The sequence below is a fragment of the Coregonus clupeaformis genome, chromosome 20 (genome assembly GCF_020615455.1).
Source record: "Coregonus clupeaformis isolate EN_2021a chromosome 20, ASM2061545v1, whole genome shotgun sequence".
In the NCBI taxonomy this organism is placed as follows: domain Eukaryota; kingdom Metazoa; phylum Chordata; class Actinopteri; order Salmoniformes; family Salmonidae; genus Coregonus; species Coregonus clupeaformis.
The window spans coordinates 2,119,891-2,141,671 of NC_059211.1; the positions used below are offsets into that span (position 1 = coordinate 2,119,891).

The following is a 21,781-nucleotide window of genomic DNA, read 5'->3' on the forward strand; positions in this document are numbered from 1 at the left end:
CATTGAAAGTCACTGAGCCCTTCATGTGAGGCCATTCTACTGCCAATGTTTGTTATGGAGATTGCATGGCTGTGTGCTCGATTTTATACACCTATCAGCATCGAAAGGGTGTGGCTGAAATAGCCAAATGCTCTAATTTGAAGGCGTGTCCACATACTTTTGTGTATATATAGTGTAGGTTACAAAAGTTCCCCATAAAACATAAAACAGGTAACAAACGTGCCCTTTCATCTTGTGCTTTATTTGTTACTCCCTCTCCTTCTTCCATCCCCACCTCTCACAGAGAACCAGCAGAGAGCTAGGTACCACTGCTCTCCACTGCACTCATCCCCATCAATCTCTTCAAACTCTAACAAAAGAACGATTGTGTGTAGTTACCCTAGAAATCTGAAAAGGCCAGACATTTAGGCAAAACTCTGCTCTAACTCTGAATTCTTTCTCTCCCTCTAGCGGCAGCCTACCTCCTGGTTTCCCTCATTCCCAGCAACTCGTTCCGCCAGATGTTCCGCTCCACGCGTTCCCTCCACATCCCCACGCGGGACCTGCCCCTGTCTCCCGACACCACCGTGGTGCTCCACCAGGTATGCTAACGAGACTCCACAGTCACACACACTGCAATCTGTGCGTCCTAAATTTTTTAGGTGAGCGCTGATGCCGCCCTATGATAAGCAGTGCCCACTTTGTCAAAGACAGGGGCGTAAAATATGTAGCTCGTCCATTCCCAGCTCGCTTCTCCCGGGTGCTGTTGGAGAGACTCATCGCTGCAGCGCTCCACCAATGTTCCGTCAAAAAAACGATCTAACATAAATCATGTAGCAGATACAGGATTTGGTAGAAAGAGTATGTGGCCTTTTCTGTAGCCTACAGGCTGGAGATAAAATGTATGACAATGTATTGAGAAGGACACTTTTTACATCGTGCTGGTTTCTCTGATCGAATAGCCTAACCTAAATGCTGCTCAATCTAATAAAAATGCCCTGTCACGTTAACAAACAACATGTCCTAAAAATAGGACAGGTCAAAGTAAAAATTGACAATATGGAATGGTCAATCACAACTGTTGTCCAGGAGTTTCACCCCATTGTCATGATCAGTGGTTTCAAGTTTGTATCTGTACATTTTTGACAAGCTGATCATAGCGAAAAAGAAAGTATTTATGCATTTCCTGCTGTGTAAACACATTGCAAATAGGCTCACGATAACTCCTGATAAAGTTGGGTAGCTGATATTCAGTCTTTTTTGGTCTCGCCTAGGGCGGCAGAAAGGCGATGACCGGCCCTGCATGCAAGTCACATAAGCATATATTTATACCCCGACGAGGCGGAGTTTCCCTTCTTGTATGTCTAAGATCAACAATTTGTCTCTGTTGCTGGGCAGCAACTACGTCTGTGCCTCTTTGTTGGTGTCCAGAACCTTTGTGGGCGGGGATGTGTGTGTGTGTGTGTGTGTGTGTGTGAGAGATCAAGCTGCAGTTAGTGTCGTTGGGGTGGGCCCACTCTGGCCCCCCTCAACAGATGTCCTCCCTCTTCAACTATTGTCCTCACATGGATGTTGAGTTCCTCCACCACCTCTCCTTGCCCTAGTTCCACAGGAACTGGCTTAACAGGAACCCGACTGTTGCTCTTTTACCTACTTCCTTAGAATCTTAATATACAACGCTAACAGTGTCTGACCTGAGACTGACACTTTCTGCACTTCCCCTTGTCGCTACAATAACACACACAAGCTCCAACAACCTAACCCATAACGTTTACATTTTAGTCATTTAGCAGACGCTCTTATCCAGAGCGACTTACAGTTAGTGAGTGCATACATTTTCATACTGGCCCCCCGTGGGAATCGAACCCACAACCCCGGTGTTGCAAGCGCCATGCTCTACCAACTGAGCTACACGGGACTAATAACAAGACTACTACTACTACTAATTATACAATTAAAATGGGCTCAAGTCAAACGGTTTCCATCATTAGTGACAACGTTTTAACCAATCAGGTCTTGGCACTAATAACCATTTGTTGGTGTTTTTTGATACTCAGCACCTGCTCAGACTTTGGATGATATCTTCTAGTTTGAAGACTTCAAGTAAAGATATTTTATTGAAACTGGGAGAAGTGGGTTTCATATGCAACCCATCTTTTAAATAAATTGTATTATGTATGTACAACGATTAGATTGAAGTGTACGTGTTTCATAGCAACTGTTTATTTTGTATGAAACAGAAAAATCTCTCTAATCTTTCCTTATCCTCCTATACCAGGTGTACAACCTGCTTCTGGGCCTTCTGGGCCGGGCCAAGCTCTACGTGGACGCGGCGGTGCATGGGACCACCAAGCTGGTGCAGTACTTCAGCTTCATGACCTACTGCCTCATCTCCAAGACGGAGAAGCTCATGTTCTCCGGTTACTTCATGGACCTGTGGAACCTCTTCCAGGTGAGCGGATGGGGGGGTTAGTGTCTTTGTACATTCACTACACTAGAATAACTAAACACAGGCATTTAGTCAATCTCAAGGCGTACACTTAAAAGTGAAAATGAAGTCTATTAGCTACTGTGTTTAGATTTGTTTTGGTTCTTTTGTCTCTTCCTCTGTGGTTCCTCACCTATACACACCGTATTGAATAATAACGCTAGTCATAGTAATTAAATAACATTTCTCTGATCTTTCTCCACGTTTCCCCCCTCTCAGCCCAAGCTGTCTGAACCAGCCATCGCCACTAACCACAACAAGCAGGCCCTGCTCTCCTTCTGGTACAACGTGTGTGTGGAGTGTCCTGAGAACGTCCGGCTGGTCGTCCAGAACCCCGTGGTCACTAAGAACATCGCCTTCAACTACATCCTGGCCGACCATGACGACCAGGAGGTATTAATAATAAATATAGCTGCGAGCCCCCTACATTTTTGTCTAATAACAAAATAAATATAGTTTGAGCAGAGGCAACGAGGTCCTAGCAATAGAAACAGTACCACTTGGTCACCCGTTGGGAAGCATGACATTAAAATGGACAAAGGCAATACCTATCTTAAGCATGTTCACCAAGTTGCATGATTCTACCTCAAATAGGTGATGAGTTATGTGTAGTGCATGTTTGCCACAACGACTACGAGGCCTAATGCTACCACGCTACTGCCGTAGACGACTGTCCTTTCGAACTTCATGTTTACCAAATTCCATGCCCCTACGTCCAACAGTTCAATAGTTATAACCTTCAGTGCAAAGAAGCGCCTTCCACTGGCGTAGAGCAATTTATCCAGGAACAAGTTGTAAATGTAAAAAACACAACAGTCAAATAAGAAAGGTAGGTCAGTCGCTAGAGGTGAGTCTGAAAGCCTGCTTGATATCATTTCCCAACAGGTGGTGCTGTTCAACCGGGGAATGCTGCCGGCATACTACGGCATCCTGAGGATGTGCTGTGAGCAGTCGCCCGTCTTCACCCGCCAGCTGGCCTCGCACCAGAACATCCAGTGGGCCTTCAAGAACCTGACGCCGCACGCCAGCCAGTACCCAGGGGTGGGTGGTCTGACTGACTGTCTGGCCCTCTGTGTACAGTACCCAGGGGTGGGTGGTCTGACTGACTGTCTGGCCCTCTGTGTACAGTACCCAGGGGTGGGTGGTCTGACTGACTGTCTGGCCCTCTGTGTACAGTACCCAGGGGTGGGTGGTCTGACTGACTGTCTGGCCCTCTGTGTACAGTACCCAGGGGTGGGTGGTCTGACTGACTGTCTGGCCCTTTGTGTACAGTACCCAGGGGTGGGTGGTCTGACTGACTGTCTGGCCCTCTGTGTACAGTACCCAGGGGTGGGTGGTCTGACTGACTGTCTGGCCCTTTGTGTACAGTACCCAGGGGTGGGTGGTCTGACTGACTGTCTGGCCCTTTGTGTACAGTACCCAGGGGTGGGTGGTCTGACTGACTGTCTGGCCCTCTGTGTACAGTACCCAGGGGTGGGTGGTCTGACTGACTGTCTGGCCCTTTGTGTACAGTACCCAGGGGTGGGTGGTCTGACTGACTGTCTGGCCCTTTGTGTACAGTACCCAGGGGTGGGTGGTCTGACTGACTGTCTGGCCCTCTGTGTACAGTACCCAGGGGTGGGTGGTCTGACTGACTGTCTGGCCCTTTGTGTACAGTACCCAGGGGTGGGTGGTCTGACTGACTGTCTGGCCCTTTGTGTATAATGGGAAGATTCCCTGATTGACTGGGTGCTGGTGTGTGTTGTCTGTCCGTGTGACTGTCTGTCTGTCTTTCTTTCTCTCTTACTGCCTCTGGCGACTATCTACCCCTCTGTTATAGTGCCTATGTCTGTGACCCCTCAGGCGATTCACTTGTCTCTTGTGCCCTGTCCAGAAACATCCACTAGGCACTTCATGAAAAGATCAGATGGATAATATTAGGGGATAGGCCTGGGGGATGTTTCTGGATGGGGTCTCTGACTCCTGTATGAGGTCTCTGTTGCGTCTCTGACCACTGTCTGGTGTGGGTCTGTCCCCCTGCAGGCGGTGGAGGAACTGTTCAACCTGATGCAGCTGTTTGTGGCCCAGAGGTCGGACATGAGGGAGGAGGAGCTGGAGGACGTCAAGCAGTTTAAGAAGACCACCATCAGCTGCTACCTTCGCTGCTTGGACGGACGCTCCTGCTGGACCACACTCATCAGGTAACACAGAGGGGAACAGGCGCGCACTCAGAGGGGAACAGACGCGCACACAGAGGGGAACAGGCGCGCACACAGAGGGGAACAGGCGCGCACAGAGGGGGAACAGGCGCGCACAGAGGGGAACAGGCGCGCACACAGAGGGGAACAGGCGCGCACACAGAGGGGAACAGGCGCGCACACAGAGGGGAACTCACACCTGCAACCAGGGTCATGTTCATAAGGCACCAAATGGAAGGAAACGGACTGAAACAGGGACTACCTGGAATTGTCCAATAGAACACAATCATTTCTGTTTTAAAACATTTTCCGTTGCATGCCCTAATGAACACGGCCCAGATACAAAGCATCTGCATAGTTTTAAAATATGAACACACGGCAACTTAACCAGGGAAATGTCTGATGCCTTTTAGAGAATCATATGGGCAATGTCTTACTTTTGAAATGAATGATATGTGAAATATAGTCATGTCTATTATATAATAGAACTGTGTTTTGTGTCCTCCTTCCCAGTGCCTTCCGTGTGTTATTGGAGAACGATGAGGACAGACTACTGGTGGTCTTCAACAGAGGACTCATCCTCATGACAGAGGTATGACAAGACATGCTACTCACATTTACTAATGATGGTTATTAGGCTTATATTGAACCATTTATACATTGCATTGTTTCACTGGCTCGTATGTGAATATCATTTTGAGTTTGTTTTAGGAAAGTGGGGTTGGGGGTAGACTCGTGTTGCCACGTTTTCAAGTCTCGTTCATCACTCTGCGTTTTAATGTAGTTTATTCTGTATCCAATATAAGAAATGTTATATATTTTTTTTAAGTTTCGACAATCTAAAGGGTGTCCATAGAGGTTTACCATGACATAGCTGTTACATAAATAATTACCGGTCATTTGACATGCCCCTCCCCCTCTCTCCATCCTGCAGTCATTCAACACCCTGCACATGATGTTGGTAGTTTGTGATGAAGTTTCTTCATTGTGAACTGTATCCAGTAAAATATTATTATTTAACTGTAAATTGTAGGAAAGTTAAGTGTCAATGTAGGTTTAATTTCTTAGGCCAAGGGTTCTAGCATAAACCGTTGCCTGTCATTTGACGTGCCCCTCTCTCGCTCTCTCTCTCTCTCTCTCTGCTTCCTGCAGTCGTTCAACACCCTGCACATGATGTACCACGAGGCCACGGCGTGTCATGTGACGGGGGACCTGGTGGAGCTGCTGTCCATCTTCCTGTCGGTGCTCAAGGCCACGCGGCCCTATCTGCAGCGCAAAGGTCAGCAAAAATACCCTCACTCCCCCTCCTCTCTGACCTCCTACCTTGTAGCGAAACCTAATCTCCAAGTCAAATGTTCTGTCTCCCATTGACATCAATGCGTGACTAAGTGAACAAGTTAGGATTCGCCCCCTTGTGAATAAGCGCTGCGTTCTTTTGACAGAGCCTTACTTTTGTTAACCAGAGCTCAGTTACTTGCCTTTATTAAGGGACCCTGATGTAAAGACTCTGTATATCCTGTTTTCTTCTCCTATAGACGTGAAGCAGGCTCTTATCCAGTGGCAGGAAAGGATCGACTTTGCCCACAAGCTGCTCACCCTCCTCAACTCCTACAGCCCTCCGGAGCTCCGCAACGCCTGCCTGGGTAACAACACACACACACAGTTTGGATAATATTTTACCACATTTCCCCTCTAAACTATTCCACATAGTATATGCAATAGACCTTTGGAACAATTCCAAACACTCTAGGGAATAAAACCAGTTCTTGTTGTTGTATGGTAATATGAGATGTCATGTCACTAATAGTTCCTGTGTATTTCTGTTCCCCCTCCAGATGTTCTGAAGGAGCTGGTCCTGTTGAGTCCCCATGACTTCCTGCATACGCTGGTGCCCTTCCTGCAGCACAACCACTGCACCTACCACCACAGCAACATCCCCAGTGAGTCTCCCTCAACTGCTACGCTATACCTCTGTACACTGCACTGGGTTGATTACTGCAACTAATAACGTGTCGTATGTACTGATGAAAGTGAATGACGACAAACACAAGCAATCATGAAAATAATAATAATGATGAATAATACTACACAGTTCACATATTATATGTAACAGCATGCTATCCTAAGGACCCTGGCTCTGTCTGTAGACTCTGGTTCTCCAAGTGCATGCCAGAGTAACGGGGAGTCTTTGACTGTCCTGTCCTCTCCGTGCCTGAGGCAGTCACTCTACTGTCCTACAGATATCTAGAAAGAAAGTAAAAAAAACATGGAATCACTGCCGGTGGAGTCTTTTTGTCCAAATCTCCCGTTGGCATAAATGTTGCTGTAGATTTGTGTAAGACCAGGTAGGATTTGTCCCTCTGTGATTTGTCTGAATCTGACGTATCTTTGTACACAGTGTCCTTTGGGCCTTACCTGCCCTGCAGAGAGAACATCAAGCTGATGGGAGGCAAGAACAATATCAGACCCCCCAGACCTGAACTCAACATGTGTCTCCTGCCTTCCATGGTGGAGACCAGCAAGGTGTGTGTCTCTGTATAAAACCACTGCTTTGTGTCTCATGTCTCTTGGCCAGTTTGTCGTTTCCTTAAATACATAAAGACTATCTTTGGCACAAAGATCATCTTAAGTTTGATGGTAGGTAATAGAGAGAACAGTGGTCTTAATGCTAAAGATCTTTATGTTTTTAGGGAATCTCACCCCAGGTTATTATTGTAAGAGAGATTGTTCTCGATACTTACCTGGCTAAGTAAAGGTTAATGTAAGATAAAGACAATCTGTCCTACCTGTTTAAAATAATGATTGTAGAAGTGGAAATGGTGCCCATTAGTGCCACAACTGAAGTTCCCTCTTGGGAAAATGAAGTTACTCTATTTATGTTTCTTCACAATTCAAGGTCTGTTCATTCCATGTGTATATTTGCACTAGTGTGGTCTTCTTCCTATCATTGAGAAGGATCATAAACGGCCACGTCTCTCTCTCTCTCTCTCTCTCAGGGTAAAGATGAGGTGTATGACCGGATGCTCCTAGACTACTTCCTCTCCTACCACCAGTTCATCCACCTGCTGTGTCGAGTCGCCATCAACTGCGAGAAGTTCACCGAGACCCTTGTCAAACTAAGTAAGTGGGGGTTTATATGTGTGTTTGTATTGATGTAGTTCTAATGCTACTATATCTAATGACTAAAGAGGGCTGTGCTGTGTGGTTGTGTCTGTATCTGGTGGGTCTCCAATGTGACCATATCTGTCTGACTCCAGGTGTCCTGATAGCGTACGAGGGCTTGCCTCTGCACTTGGCCCTCTTCCCCAAGCTGTGGACGGAGCTTTGCCAGTCTCAGGTAAATAACACACACTTACACACACACTTAAACACTCACTCAAATACACAGTCACGCGCACTCACACAAAGTACTCAGACACATATGCATTATATTTCTCTCACTTACAAACACACTTAACACACATCACAATATACAAACACACTTTACCGTACATTGTCACTGACATCTCCTATGCTGTTCTGTAGTCGGCCCTTGCTAAGACGTGTGTGAAGCTTCTGTGCGAGGACCCGGCATTCGGCGAGTACATCAAGTGCATCCTGATGGACGAGAGGACCTTTCTCAACAACAACATGGCCTACTCCTTCCTCACCTGCTTCCTGCACAAGGTAGCCATCTCTAACATCCGTTTATTTCAACGTTGACCGCCTCTGCTTTAGCCTGTTTATAGCCTGTAATGTCATTTATGCATCCAATGACGACATGCAACCCTTTACCAAGGTTGGTTTTGCTAAGTCCATGCTAGCCTGAGTCCCAGATCTGTTTTGCCGTCTTGTAACCGCAATGATGTTGGCAAGACTGCATAATCTGATCTGGCACTCAGGCTAACCGCTTGCTACTTTAAATACCAAGTTGATGGGCCTTGCGAGTGCATGACCGTAAGTGTGTGTCATCTCTCAGGTCCAGAGCCAGGTGCTGTCGGGCCCCAGCTGCGCCAACCTGATCAGTCTGCTGGTGACCAACCTGCTGAACGAGTACCACAGCCTACAGCCCGAGCTGGCCTCGCACCGCCTGGAGCTGAGCAAGACCAGCGGCCTCCTCAACGCTGTCAGTACCCCTTATTCACATTCTGTTAATACACTATCATGCCTTATTCACATTCTGTTAATACACTAGCATGCCTTATTCACATTCTGTTAATACACTAGTCATGCCTTATTCACATTCTGTTAATACACTATTCATGCCTTATTCACATTCTGTTAATACACTATTCATGCCTTATTCACATTCTGTTGATACACTGTTCATGCCTTATTCACATTCTGTTAAAACACTGTTCTTGCCTTATTCACATTCTGTTAAAACACTGTTCATGCCTTATTCACATTCTGTTAATACTCTGTTCATACCTTATTCACATGCTATTCATCCCTTTTTCATATTCTGTTTCATGCTCTACTCAGGCCTTATTCATGCACTATTCATGCTTTACTCGTTAATTCCAATGTCATGCCTTACTAGATTGTAATTCCCTGTTCAAATCCTATTCTCTACTAGATAATCACAAATCTTCTGTCCCTCTCCCTCCCTCTCTTTAGGACCTGCGAGCGTTGGCGTTGATGTTGTCCATACACACCCCCCAGGCGTTGGACCCGGCTCTGGGCCCGGCCCTGCAGGAGTTGCTGTCCAAGTGTAGCGGCTGTGTGCAGCAACGCAGCACGCTCCAACAGGAGGCCAAGGACCGCAAGGCCAAAGGTACTATACACGCATGCATACAGTATCCTGTCACAAACATTGATGAAAGAATTGAAATGCATTGGTGGTAGTCAAGTGTCCCTTTCAGCATATTGTCACATAATAGTGTAAGCAGAGAACAGGGTTGGACTCTGTATCATTTAAACTCGTTGGGAAATGATAGTAGTACCTGTACACAGATGTGAAGGTTAATCACCTGAGTTTCTTCTGTCTCTCAGCGGAGGAGGAGGGCGCCACCCCAGTGAAGCGCCGGCGGATGAGTAGTGACGACGGCCCCGGGGAGGGCACCAGCGCTGGCACCAGCACCGGGGGTGTGACCAAATCCGGACCCACCTGCGCCGCCTCCACCTCCTCCTCCCTCCCCCCATGTGTCGAGCTGAAGCCGGAGCACCAGGAGGCGCTGACTCCCACCAGCACCTCAGACACAGAGACGCGGGACTCCTCGTCCCTCATCGACCCAGGAACCGAGCACGACCTGCCCTCACCAGATCCTACCGCTGCCACCAGTTGCAGCCAACCCGCCGGGGACACCTCCCCCAAGGAGGAGAAGATGGAGGCTTCCTCTTCCTCGTCTTCCTCATCATCATCCTCTTCCTCCCTCCCAGAGACAGGGGAGTTGTCGTACGGCGGCGGCGGACAGGGAGGGGAGGAGCCGCAGTCTTCTCAGACTCAGCAGGCAGCCATGGCAGGAGCGGAGGAGGAAGAGAGGAGGAGGGAAGCAACGGCGGCAATGGATGAGACAAAGGAGGAGAGGGAGATGGGCTCTAAGACTTGCGGAGGCTCTGCCGCCCTGGCCTCGGAGGACCTGGCCTTCCCATCTGCCCTGGGGCTGGCAGGAGAGGGGCCAGAGGTCCCAGGGTGCAGTAGCCACGCCCCCTCGCAGGCTCTGATAAACTCGGCCCCTCCTCCGGACACGCTGGAAATGCTCTACAGGACAGTGGAGGCCACTATCGCTGTGGTTACAAAACTATCTGGGAAAGGGCCCTGCCCCGCCTCCTCGTGACATCACCATCATTGCTCTCAGCACCATGAGCCCTTTTAAAGTCTTTTTTTTTCTAATGTTATTTTATTTTCTCTAAATGAATTATGCTCTTTCGTTTAACACTTTTATTTTATGTGTTTTCATCCTTTCGTTTGTCGTTTCCCTTTGCTGTATGTGTTGCGTTGGCCTCTGCTGATGTGCTTCTATCGGTTGGCTCTTGTGCTCCGGTATGTCACGTGATCTCTACTCCCCAGCTTCAATGGCAGAAGAAGGCTAGACGGCATGCTACGAAATGACGATAAACATGCACAGCCTCCGATCCATTGGACGAAAAAGATCAAGTTCTAAAAAAAACTACAGCACATTTTTTTCTAAGGGCAAAAATAATTTGTTTTTTACTGATTTCTGTGTTATTTTTGAAGTGATTTATTTGTTTGAGGTTGCTGTAACGGGGAAAGGTTTACAGTAATTTTAGTCTTCTGTATGCAATTTAATTTTATTGCATTTTTACTCTGTATAAAATGGTGTCCTTTGTGCCAGTTTTGTACTTTATGAACGAGGCAAAAGTTGCCTTGTTTTTTTCTGTGGTTAATATCCAAACTAAGTTTACCTGTACATTAAAAAAGAACCACAAGAAACTTGATTCTGTAAAGAATCTTCTCTAGTTGTTGCCTGGCGGTGTATATGAAAACTATATATATATAACTTTATATATATATATAATGGTGCTTTATTTGACACGATATCTGTGGGTGAAATAAAGCACACGTGGTGTAACAGTTGGAGCTTTATTTTATTTACTGAAAATACATTCCATCATCAATTATGTCATTCTTGCTTCTTCTGGTTGTTTTGTTTCTTTTTTATTTATTTCGATATAGGATAAATTAATAAAAATTGCGATATGTATAATTATGAGCTACAATGAGCTATGATCATTTTTTCTATAGCATCCTCATATCCTGGATTAAATCAGATTCATTTAGCATTGTGATTGACTTATTGTTTTAAGGATCCCCCAAACAGCCTTCACCATGATCGTAAGGTTTACTAGAATGTTTCCAGACTTATTCTGCTACACTGCTGTGAAAAACAACAATCCATTTTAATTGAACCTTGTCTTTATCAAACCAAATGTATCCCATTTAGATGGAGTATGTTTTCAAGAGTAACCTGGTCCTTAGACTGCAGCAGTTTCGAGAGAGATCTGTGGGGAGACTGTGACACAAAATGGCCGCTATTATCAGCTCTGCTCTTGTTTTTTTACTCTGTCCGGTTTTGCTTTATACCTTAACAATCTGTCTGACTGGGTCATATGTTGTGACAGTGTAAGTCCTGCACACCTCAATGCTAGATCATTGTTTTGAAACGGATACACAGTCTTGAAAATGAGGACATGCGGTTACTGTACGTTTCCCAATCCTGGTCTTGAGAGACCATTGTGTGTGTGATAGTATTTCATCATAACCATCCTCTCTGTAAAATGTTTGTATTGATTTGTTACAGGGTACTTGTTATGATGGGTTCTCTGGTATCAAGAGATTCAGGATGCAAGAATATAATTAAACACTTAGATGGAGAGTTGATACAATGTATTTAATAATACGGTACCGGATTCAACATAGCAAGCTGCACGTGAGTTGCCCCTTACTATCCGAATGACAGACACAGAGATCTCTCAGTTTATATACTGCATTGTAAACCAATTCTTGCCAACCATTATTGGGTGACACTCAACTACAATGGTATCATCTTGCACCCCAGTCAGGACATTCCATCACGTCCTCATTCTAAGATTAACACCAGTGGCCCCCCAGCCTTCCAGGCACTCAGACTTTCTGGCACCCACCAGTGACTTAAATAAATGGCTTGAACACATTAACAACTCCTGTGTAAACACATATCAGTTCCCCCATTTTCTTTCTTTTTCTGTTGTAAGTAAAAATTCCCCAGATATGACATTACTTTAACTAAACAATTCACACAACTTGATTTCCAAAATAAAAAATATTCTCCCTTAGTGGGATACATATGATTGGAGTCTAAACTATGCCATATAGCTGAGAAATCATCCCCCTCTACATTCTCCATACCTGAATCCAACCAGATTCTCAATATATTTAATCAGTCATCTGGATCATGCATGATCAAACATCTCAAACCTAGATTGACTCGGCCTGAGTAAAATATCAATACATTACTTACTAATATATATATATTCACACTAAATATTTATGTAGTCAACCTTACTGATATATAAGGAACAATCCCACCTAGACCATTGTAAATAACACTTGTATACATCATTTTCAACTATACCATCCTCTTAAACAGGCAAACAAAAAACTAATGCAAATGAATGTTTATTATCATGACATCATCCAAGAAAATACATTGATTCATTATTATTTCTAATTTACCTGTAGACTACAATAGAGGTATATGAATATCCTTGCTTCTCGATTAGTGTTTCTAATCCCATCCTGTATTTCTCTAATATGACCCATAGCTTTAGTTAAATTCCCAAGACCTTCAGAGTCTGATGGTATGTACAACATGTATCTCCCCCTACAATCGCGTACACTCCCCCTTGAGCTGTTGTAATAGCATCTAATGCTATGCGATTATCAATTACATGTATGTCTATTATATGTCTGAGTGCCATTTCAGACCCAATTGCTTGAAAACCCATCTGTTACATTAACCGCTAGCAACGTCATGACGCGTCAATGCTATGAGATAATGATTGGAATATTGTAATTCCGTATTCCCAAAAATAGTCTTAACTGAGTATGTGTAAATATTTCCTTATCTTGAGGTATTGCATTGTATCTTGTAGCCAAATCAATCGAATCCGAATTCCTTAAATATACATAACCCATAAGTTCTGAAGTCTCCCTTGTAGATCGACGCCCCGTAATGTTTTTATGTACAAATTCGACAGGCTGAACCACGTAAAGAAGATTGTTTAAAGTACACACTCCACAGATTCCCCTGAATAGTGTATGAAGATTAGTCCATATATTTTTTACCACAACACCAAAAGAACCCTGGAATCGGTAGGATTCCTAGTTTAGAAATATGAAGTCTCCTCCCATGTTCTCAACCATCATGAGACATTGAGAAGCTCGTAAGAACCCAATATCTAGTTCTGGAAACTCGTCCCTCGGTCGTCCCTTTTCACACACATCAAATACAGAAGATGCATTTACAGTAGCTGATATTTGAGTGGGTACTATGTTTAGTCTGAACTCTGTTCATCCCTGACGTCATTCCAGGAATATGCCTTAGGATAGAGCCAAAGGATAACACTGGTTTCAGTCACTGATAAATCAGGATAGCCTTGGATTAGGTAGGAGCGAGGAATTCGACCCGAGGTCAGATGAAGAGAGAAGAAAGATTCCTATGTCACACACCTAATCCCGTGAGAGGAACCAATTAAGTTCTTGCATAGCAACATAGCTGTACCAATGTTTAACTCTAGCTCTGTGTTCGTTGATTAACTATGTTTATATTATAGTCCATTGAGTCTGAAGAAATGTAACTATAGTCTACTGAAAAATCATCAACATATCCAAATGAATTATCCCAACCCAAATTTAGAATGACAATGCTCAGTGACTCACATGGGTCCTATCACTCAAAGTTAAAAACCCTCAACTTAGCACACATTAACTCTGGTAGAATGTACACCCAAATTAACCTACATTAATATCCATAATTCCAGTATTAATTTCCTCATAAGGAGAATAACTACAGATCATTATCTCAATGCATTGTTAGTACTATAAATGTAGCAGAAGTGTATACATTTACATTTACGTCATTTAGCAGACGCTCTTATCCAGAGCGACTTACAAATTGGTGCATTCACCTTATGATAGCCAGTGGGACAACCACTTTACCATGTTTTTTATTTATTTTTTTTAAATTTTTTATTTTAAAATATTTTTGTAGGGGGGGGATAGAATAATTACTTTTATACTATCCCAGGTATTCCTTAAAGTGGTAGGGTTTCAAGTGTCTCCGGAAGGTGGTCAGTGACTCCGCTGTCCTGGCGTCGTGAGGGAGCTTGTTCCACCATTGGGGTGCCAGAGCAGCGAACAGTTTTGACTGGGCTGAGCGGGAACTGTGCTTCCGCAGAGGTAGGGGGACCAGCAGGCCAGAGGTGGAAGAATGCAATGCCCTCATTTGGGTGTAGGGACTGATCAGAGCCTGAAGGTAAGGAGGTGCCGTTCCCCTCACAGTTCCGTAGGCAAGCACCATGGTCTTGTAGCAGATGCGAGCTTCAACTGGAAGCCAGTGGAGTGTGCGGAGGAGCGGGGTGACGTGAGAGAACTTGGGAAGGTTGAACACCAGACGAGCTGCAGCGTTCTGGATGAGTTGTAGGGGTTTAATGGCACAGGCAGGGAGCCCAGCCAACAGCGAGTTGCAGTAATCCAGACGGGCGATGACAAGTGCCTGGATTAGGACCTGTGCCGCTTCCTGTGTAAGGTAGGGTCGTACTCTGCGAATGTTGTAGAGCATAAACCTACAGGATCGGGTCACCGCTTTGATGTTAGCGGAGAACGACAGGGTGTTGTCCAGGGTCACGCCAAGGTTCTTTGCACTCTGGGAGGAGGACACAACAGAGTTGTCAACCGTGATGGCAAGATCATTGAGCGGGCAGTCCTTCCCCGGGAGGAAGAGCAGCTCCGTCTTGCCGAGGTTCAGCTTGAGGTGGTGATCCGACATCCACACTGATATGTCTGCCAGACATGCAGAGATGCAATTCGCCACTTGGTTAGGAAAGGAGAAGATTAATTGTGTGTCATCTGCGTAGCAATGATAGGAGAGACCATGTGAGGATATGACAGAGCCAAGTGACTTGGTGTATAGAGAGAATAGGAGAGGGCCTAGAACTGAGCCCTGGGAGACACCAGTGGTGAGAGCACGTGGTGCGGAGACAGATTCTCGCCACGCCACCTGGTAGGAGCGACCTGTCAGGTAGGACGCAATCCAAGAGTGAGCCACGCCGGAGATGCCCAACTCGGAGAGGGTGGAGAGGAGGATCTGATGGTTCACAATATCAAAGGCAGCAGATAGGTCTAGAAGGATGAGAGCAGAGAAGAGAGAGTTAGCGTTAGCAGTGCGGAAAGCCTCCGTGACACAGAGAAGAGCAGTCTCAGTTGAATGACCAGTCTTGAAACCTGACTGGTTTGGATCAAGAAGGTCATTCTGAGAGAGATAGCAGGAGAGTTGGCTATAGACGGCACGCTCAAGAGTTTTGGAGAGAAAAGAAAGAAGGGATACTGGTCTGTAGTTGTTGACATCGGAGGGATCGAGTTTAGGTTTTTTGAGGAGGGGTGCAACTCTCGCTTTCTTGAAGATGGAAGGGACATAGCCAGCGGACAAGGATGAGTTGATGAGCGAGGTGAGGTAAGGGAGAAGGTCTCCGGAAATGGTCTGGAGAAGAGAGGAGGGGATAGGGTCAAGCGGGCAGGTTGTTGGGCGGCCGGCCATCACAAGTCACAAGATTTCATCTGGAGAGAGAGGGGAGAAAGAAGTTAAAGCATAGGGTAGGGCAGTGTGAGCAGGACCAGCGGTGTCATTTGAATTAATAAATGAGGATCGGATGTCATCAACCTTATTTTCAAAATGGTTGACGAATTCATCCACAGAGAGGGAGGGGGAGGAGGAGGAGGTGGAGAGGAGGGAGTGGAAAGATGACAGGTCCGCAGGGAGTCTAGTTTTCTTCCATTTCCGCTCGGCTGCCCGGAGCCCTGTTCTGTGAGCTCGCAATGAATCGTCAAGCCACGGAGCAGGAGGGGAGGACCGAGCCGGCCGGGAGGATAGGGGGGACATAGAGAGTCAAAAGATTCAGAGAGGGAGGAGAGGGTTGAGGAGGCAGAATCAGGAGATTGGAGGGAGAAGGATTTAGCAGAGGGAAGAGATGATAGGATGGAAGAGGAGAGAGTAGCGGGAGAGAGAGAGCAAAGGTTGCAACGGCACATTACCATCTGAGTAGGGGCAGAGTGAGTAGTGTTGGAGGAGAGTGAGAGAGAAAAGGATACGAAGTAGTGGTCGGTGACTTGGAGGGGAGTTGCAGTGAGATTAGTAGAAGAACAGCATCTAGTAAAGATGAGGTCAAGCGTATTGCCTGCCTTGTGAGTAGGGGGGGACGGTGTGAGGGTGAGGTCAAAAGAGGAAAGGAGTGGAAAGAAGGAGGCAGAGAGAAATGAGTCAAAGGCAGACGTAGGGAGGTTGAAGTCACCCAGAACTGTGAGGGGTGAGCCATCCTCAGGAAAGGAATTTATCAAGGCGTCAAGCTCATTGATGAACTCTCCAAGGGAACCTGGAGGGCGATAAATGACAAGGATGCTAAGCTTGAATGGGCTAGTGACTGTGACAGCAAGGAATTCAAATGAGGAGATAGACAGATGGGTCAGGGGGAAAAGAGAGAATGTCCACTTGGGAGAGATGAGGATTCCTGTGCCACCGCCGCGATGTCCAGATGCTCTCGGGGTATGCGAGAACACATGAAAAGGCTACAATAATGCAAAGGAGATCGGAATGAAATTAACTAAGCATCTGGGAAAGCGAGAGAGAGTATAGACATCCTCCATCAATCTGACCACAAATAACAATTTTAGATAAGTCCATATCAATTACGGGCACAGTTGACCAACCCCTTCCTTCACTCAATCTTCTGGCATCTCTTCATTATGTTCTTCAGATAGCTTCATAGTTCAATGTGGATGGCCCATGATAATGTCCCAATTTCAATGTCTCACCTGAGCAGCTACCATCTCTACCCCCCATTCTGTCTTGTCCATTTGCCAACCAGTATACCAGCAACATGAGACGTGTTTTGTTTGAACGGATCTCTCTCCATGCTCACTCCACGTGGACTCCTGTCACACTCCCGTAAGAAAAGGCATGAGAGAAAAGGCAGTTGATAGCCTCGATTGGATGCTGTAAACCGGTTGCTAGCTCTGATTCAGGTCTCTCGGTAGAAGTGGTGCTGGACAGGGCTGTATTCAACGCCATTGTTGCTCCTCTTCAGCCGGTTAGAGGGGGTTTTGAGGTTCACACCGTTCTTGACCAAATTAACCCTGTTATGCATCAAGACACCATCTGTAGTAACCTCGAGAGAGGACAGAACATAACAGTTTAGTTGTTCATTTCTAATCTAAGAAATCCATATATGCATTGACGATATGACAAATTATTTTTTACCTATTATTCTTAATACCACTTTCCAATATACTCTCCTTATCACCCTGTCGATTACTCCTCAGAGTCACAGGATCAGGAAGTTAGACCTCTAACCCAACAATTAAGCAGACCCAATCTGGTGAGATTTGCATCAAAACACAACAGAATAAACACAACAATACACTCATTCATATATCACTCGATACACTCTTACATATCACTCAAGGTGTGTACACCTCAATCCAAAAACTTCAGAGGACTGGTAATTCCCATTTGGACCCATGACTCATAATGTGAGTACAGGATAAAAAACAAAAAACAATACTACTACTGGTTTAAAAAACAAATTGAATAAGAATCAATACCCTTAATAACTCCATAAAGAAAAAACTTGTATCCATACAATCATAAGAAAATGGAACTATAAACTTCTACATAATTACAATTATTATAAATGACCTTCACATTCGTATTATAAATGACCTTAAATTCATCAGCCAATGTCTCTCGGCTTTCCAGTGAGGGTGATCAAACCACACTAGAAGGTCAGGACAGAGGTCTGAGGTCAATCAAACCCTTCAAAGAAGTGTTTCATACCATAGTAGTCCAATCACCAAAAACAGTCAAACATTTCATACATTTCATATCCCAGGTGTACAGTAAGTCCTCAGTACAGTTCTTATCCAAAGAAATCACGTGTTTAATTAAGACTCAGAAAATAATAACTTCAGAAAATTCCATGTGTGTGGCCCTTTAAGATATATAATTTCTAACCCGTGAAAACCCCAACTAAAACCACAAAAAAACCTATCCAACTAACATTTCATAATAAGTGGGTTGTGTGTGTGAGTAATTGCAAACCATATGGTTAAAAAATATATAAAAAATGGCCAGGCCTTAATTAATTTGATAGCTCCCATTTATGACCTACTCCTTATAAACTGCCGAATTTAACTAACAGCTCTTCCCAAGAACACATACATGAGAACATCTGAAAAATAGATAATGAAACCCCATTCTCCTGGAAGAAAAAAGTATACATGTTGTTAACATTCACTCTTAATCAGCAACAAGCATGACAACGATAATTACACTGTACTCCCTCAAACCATTAATCGTTTGTTTCAATCTAATTCCTTGTGACTACTCCAGAATAAGATGACATAAAATCTCTCACAAGATGAAAACCACCCAAGGTTCTCTGAGTTTGCAAGGAGTATTTTTAATTGATTTAGACTTCATTGTCTGTAATTCTCACAAGGATTATCGAACCCCAAAATCAGCTCAATTTCTTCCCATGTCAAACTATCGTGGTATCGTTACTGGATGTCCAACGACATAGGTAATAGCTGTTTCGCCTTAGATTGTTCCTGTTACCCCTCTAAATGTAATATTTTAGTCAGTCACAAATATAATCAATTTCTCACCTTAAAGAATCAGTGATATTTGATCCTAGGCGTCTATTTAAAAAATTGTTTGAGACGTTGTCTCCTACGGCTCCCTTAACATACAGTGGGGAAAAAAAGTATTTAGTCAGCCACCAATTGTGCAAGTTCTCCCACTTAAAAAGATGAGAGAGGCATGTAATTTTCATCATAGGTACACGTCAACTATGACAGACAAAATGAGGAGAAAAAAATCAGGAAAATCACATTGTAGGATTTTTAATGAATTTATTTGCAAATTATGGTGGAAAATAAGTATTTGGTCAATAACAAAAGTTTCTCAATACTTTGTTATATACCCTTTGTTGGCAATGACACAGGTCAAACGTTTTCTGTAAGTCTTCACAGGGTTTTCACACACTGTTGCTGGTATTTTGGCCCATTCCTCCATGCAGATCTCCTCTAGAGCAGTGATGTTTTGGGGGCTGTCGCTGGGCAACACGGACTTTCAACTCCCCTCCAAAGATTTTCTATGGGGTTGAGATCTGGAGACTGGCTAGGCCACTCCAGGACCTTGAAATGCATCTTACGAAGCCACTCCTTCGTTGCCCGGGCGGTGTGTTTGGGATCATTGTCATGCTGAAAGACCCAGCCACGTTTCATCTTCAATGCCCTTGCTGATGGAAGGAGGTTTTCACTCAAAATCTCACGATACATGGCCCCATTCATTCTTTCCTTTACACGGATCAGTCGTCAATTTTGTTTCTGGTGTCCTTTGACAGCTCTTTGGTCTTGGCCATAGTGGAGTTTGGAGTGTGACTGTTTGAGGGTATGGACAGGTGTCTTTTATACTGATAACAAGTTCAAACAGGTGCCACTAATACAGGAAACGAGTGGAGGACAGAGGAGCCTCTTAAAGAAGAAGTTACAGGTCTGTGAGAGCCAGAAATCTTGCTTGTTTGTAGGTGACCAAATACTTATTTTCCACCATAATTTGCAAATAAATTCATTAAAAATCCTACAATGTGATTTTCTGGATTTACTTTTCTCATTTTGTCTGTCATAGTTGACGTGTACCTATGATGAAAATTACAGGCCTCTCTCATCTTTTTAAGTGGGAGAACTTGCACAATTGGTGGCTGACTAAATACTTTTTTTCCCCACTGTACATACTGTAGGGGACTTCCATCAGTCCTGGAAGAGAGAATCCCACTCATCAGATAATACCGTGTTCCATTAAGTGGAATAGACACCTTTTAAACTAATAAACCCATAACCCCTTTCCGGTAATCTAATCATCGCAACCTGTTGCATTGATTTAGTAAAAATATTAACCTGTTTATTAACAAATCTAGAACCTTCAAAAAGTTGGTGCTGCCCCATCAGCGTAACAGTCAAAACTACCTGCAATGTAACGGAAACAAGATTAACGTTTTAGAATTAATTAACTGTTTGCATAAATCACTGGTGTTACGCAAACTATAGAATTGAATAATAATCATTAGAAATTGTCAAATAACTTTTCCGATTCACCTATTCAGACCCCTGCTTCAAATATCCCACTGCGTACCTTACATCTCTATATAGCCCAGCGAGCACGACTCTCTTTCACCCGCGGAGTAAAACATGGCATTAGACCACCAATGTATAAATCCTTTTGGGTTGATTAATGGCGGTGGTGCATCTTTTGTAATTTGAGACATTTCGGCTAAAGTAAGCGGCTTATCCAAAACTCTGTCCTCCATGACTAAAAGTGGTGCCATCACGTCGTCCTCCTGGATATTATCCTCTTCATCTTGTCTATCTCTATCGCTACTTGCCAAATCATCCACAATCAATTCAACTCTCTGAGACATTTCTTTCACTTCATTTTCCAAAATACAAGATAAAACTCCTTTTATATCCTTTGTCTGAACTGCGGATGATGGATCAAGCTTAATCTTTTTCTCCCTTTGGGATCGTTCCACAGCTTCAACGAAAAATGCAATAATTGTATTTGCTAATCTATCGTATAAATGCACGTTTTGGTTTTGTTTGACTATTGCAAATATTTTTTTATATTCACTTTCCATACTTTCTCTATTATATCTAATTTTTTCAATGTCTATTCGTCCTGTTATACCTCTAAACCGTCTTTCTGCCATTTCAAAAGCTCTACTTAATTGTTGTAACCACAATGCCCTGCATTCCTCGCGCCACCGTTTGATCTCAAAGTTATCTGTTTTAACCTTAGGAAACATGTATGCAGAACTGATTTTAGGACAACATTTTTTATTAGCCTGACTTCCATCAGATTCTATAAATAACAGATCAAATATGTTTCTATCATCTTCTAAATTGTCCTCTGTGATATAAACTGGAGGGTGAATAGAATTCATTAACTGTGGATAAATTCCTTTCATTTTGTCATATCCCTTTATAGACCATGTGGGCTCACTCTTTTCATAAGGTATACTATTTTGTTCCATTGCCAAATTACTTAAATTCTTAGTTAACTTTTTTTCCTTCCTAATTATATTTCCAGGCCATTGTGCGCTCATTAAATCCCATGCATTATACGCCTCTTTCATATAATCTAAATCCCATTTCGGGTTACTTACGGTGGTATTGTCAATGATTTTGAGAATTTGAGTTGTGTAACCAAGTAAGAAGTTTCTGGACTCAATTGCCTTGACTCCTTTTAAGTTAATTGGGTATAGTAGTGCTTGACTTGGGCAGGATCTCACTGGAGCCGAGTACCGGCACCTCACATTTTCTAATGCTTGAGCTCCTGTTCCTCTTAGAATATTAGCTCAAAAGTATTGGGGAGCTCCTGCA

General features: G+C 44.2%; 1 protein-coding gene and 1 non-coding gene across 2 annotated transcripts in view; both read left to right on the plus strand.

Moving 5' to 3' along the window:
* Positions 1–11,966, plus strand: part of usp34 (ubiquitin specific peptidase 34) — a 60,455-nt gene extending 48,489 nt beyond the window's left edge. The window contains 16 exon segments of the mRNA XM_045205226.1: positions 451–581; positions 2,258–2,431; positions 2,687–2,860; positions 3,353–3,508; positions 4,490–4,647; positions 5,158–5,236; positions 5,797–5,923; positions 6,180–6,287; positions 6,480–6,584; positions 7,043–7,167; positions 7,641–7,764; positions 7,902–7,981; positions 8,170–8,310; positions 8,603–8,749; positions 9,244–9,400; positions 9,619–11,966. Coding sequence (XP_045061161.1) covers positions 451–581; positions 2,258–2,431; positions 2,687–2,860; positions 3,353–3,508; positions 4,490–4,647; positions 5,158–5,236; positions 5,797–5,923; positions 6,180–6,287; positions 6,480–6,584; positions 7,043–7,167; positions 7,641–7,764; positions 7,902–7,981; positions 8,170–8,310; positions 8,603–8,749; positions 9,244–9,400; positions 9,619–10,403 — 2,771 coding nt within the window. The 3' untranslated portion in view covers positions 10,404–11,966.
* On the plus strand, positions 6,755–6,886 carry LOC121534384. The gene has a single exon (XR_005994615.1). It is a non-coding gene; the product is annotated as a small nucleolar RNA SNORA44 (small nucleolar RNA).
* Positions 11,967–21,781: the final 9,815 nt, after the last annotated feature.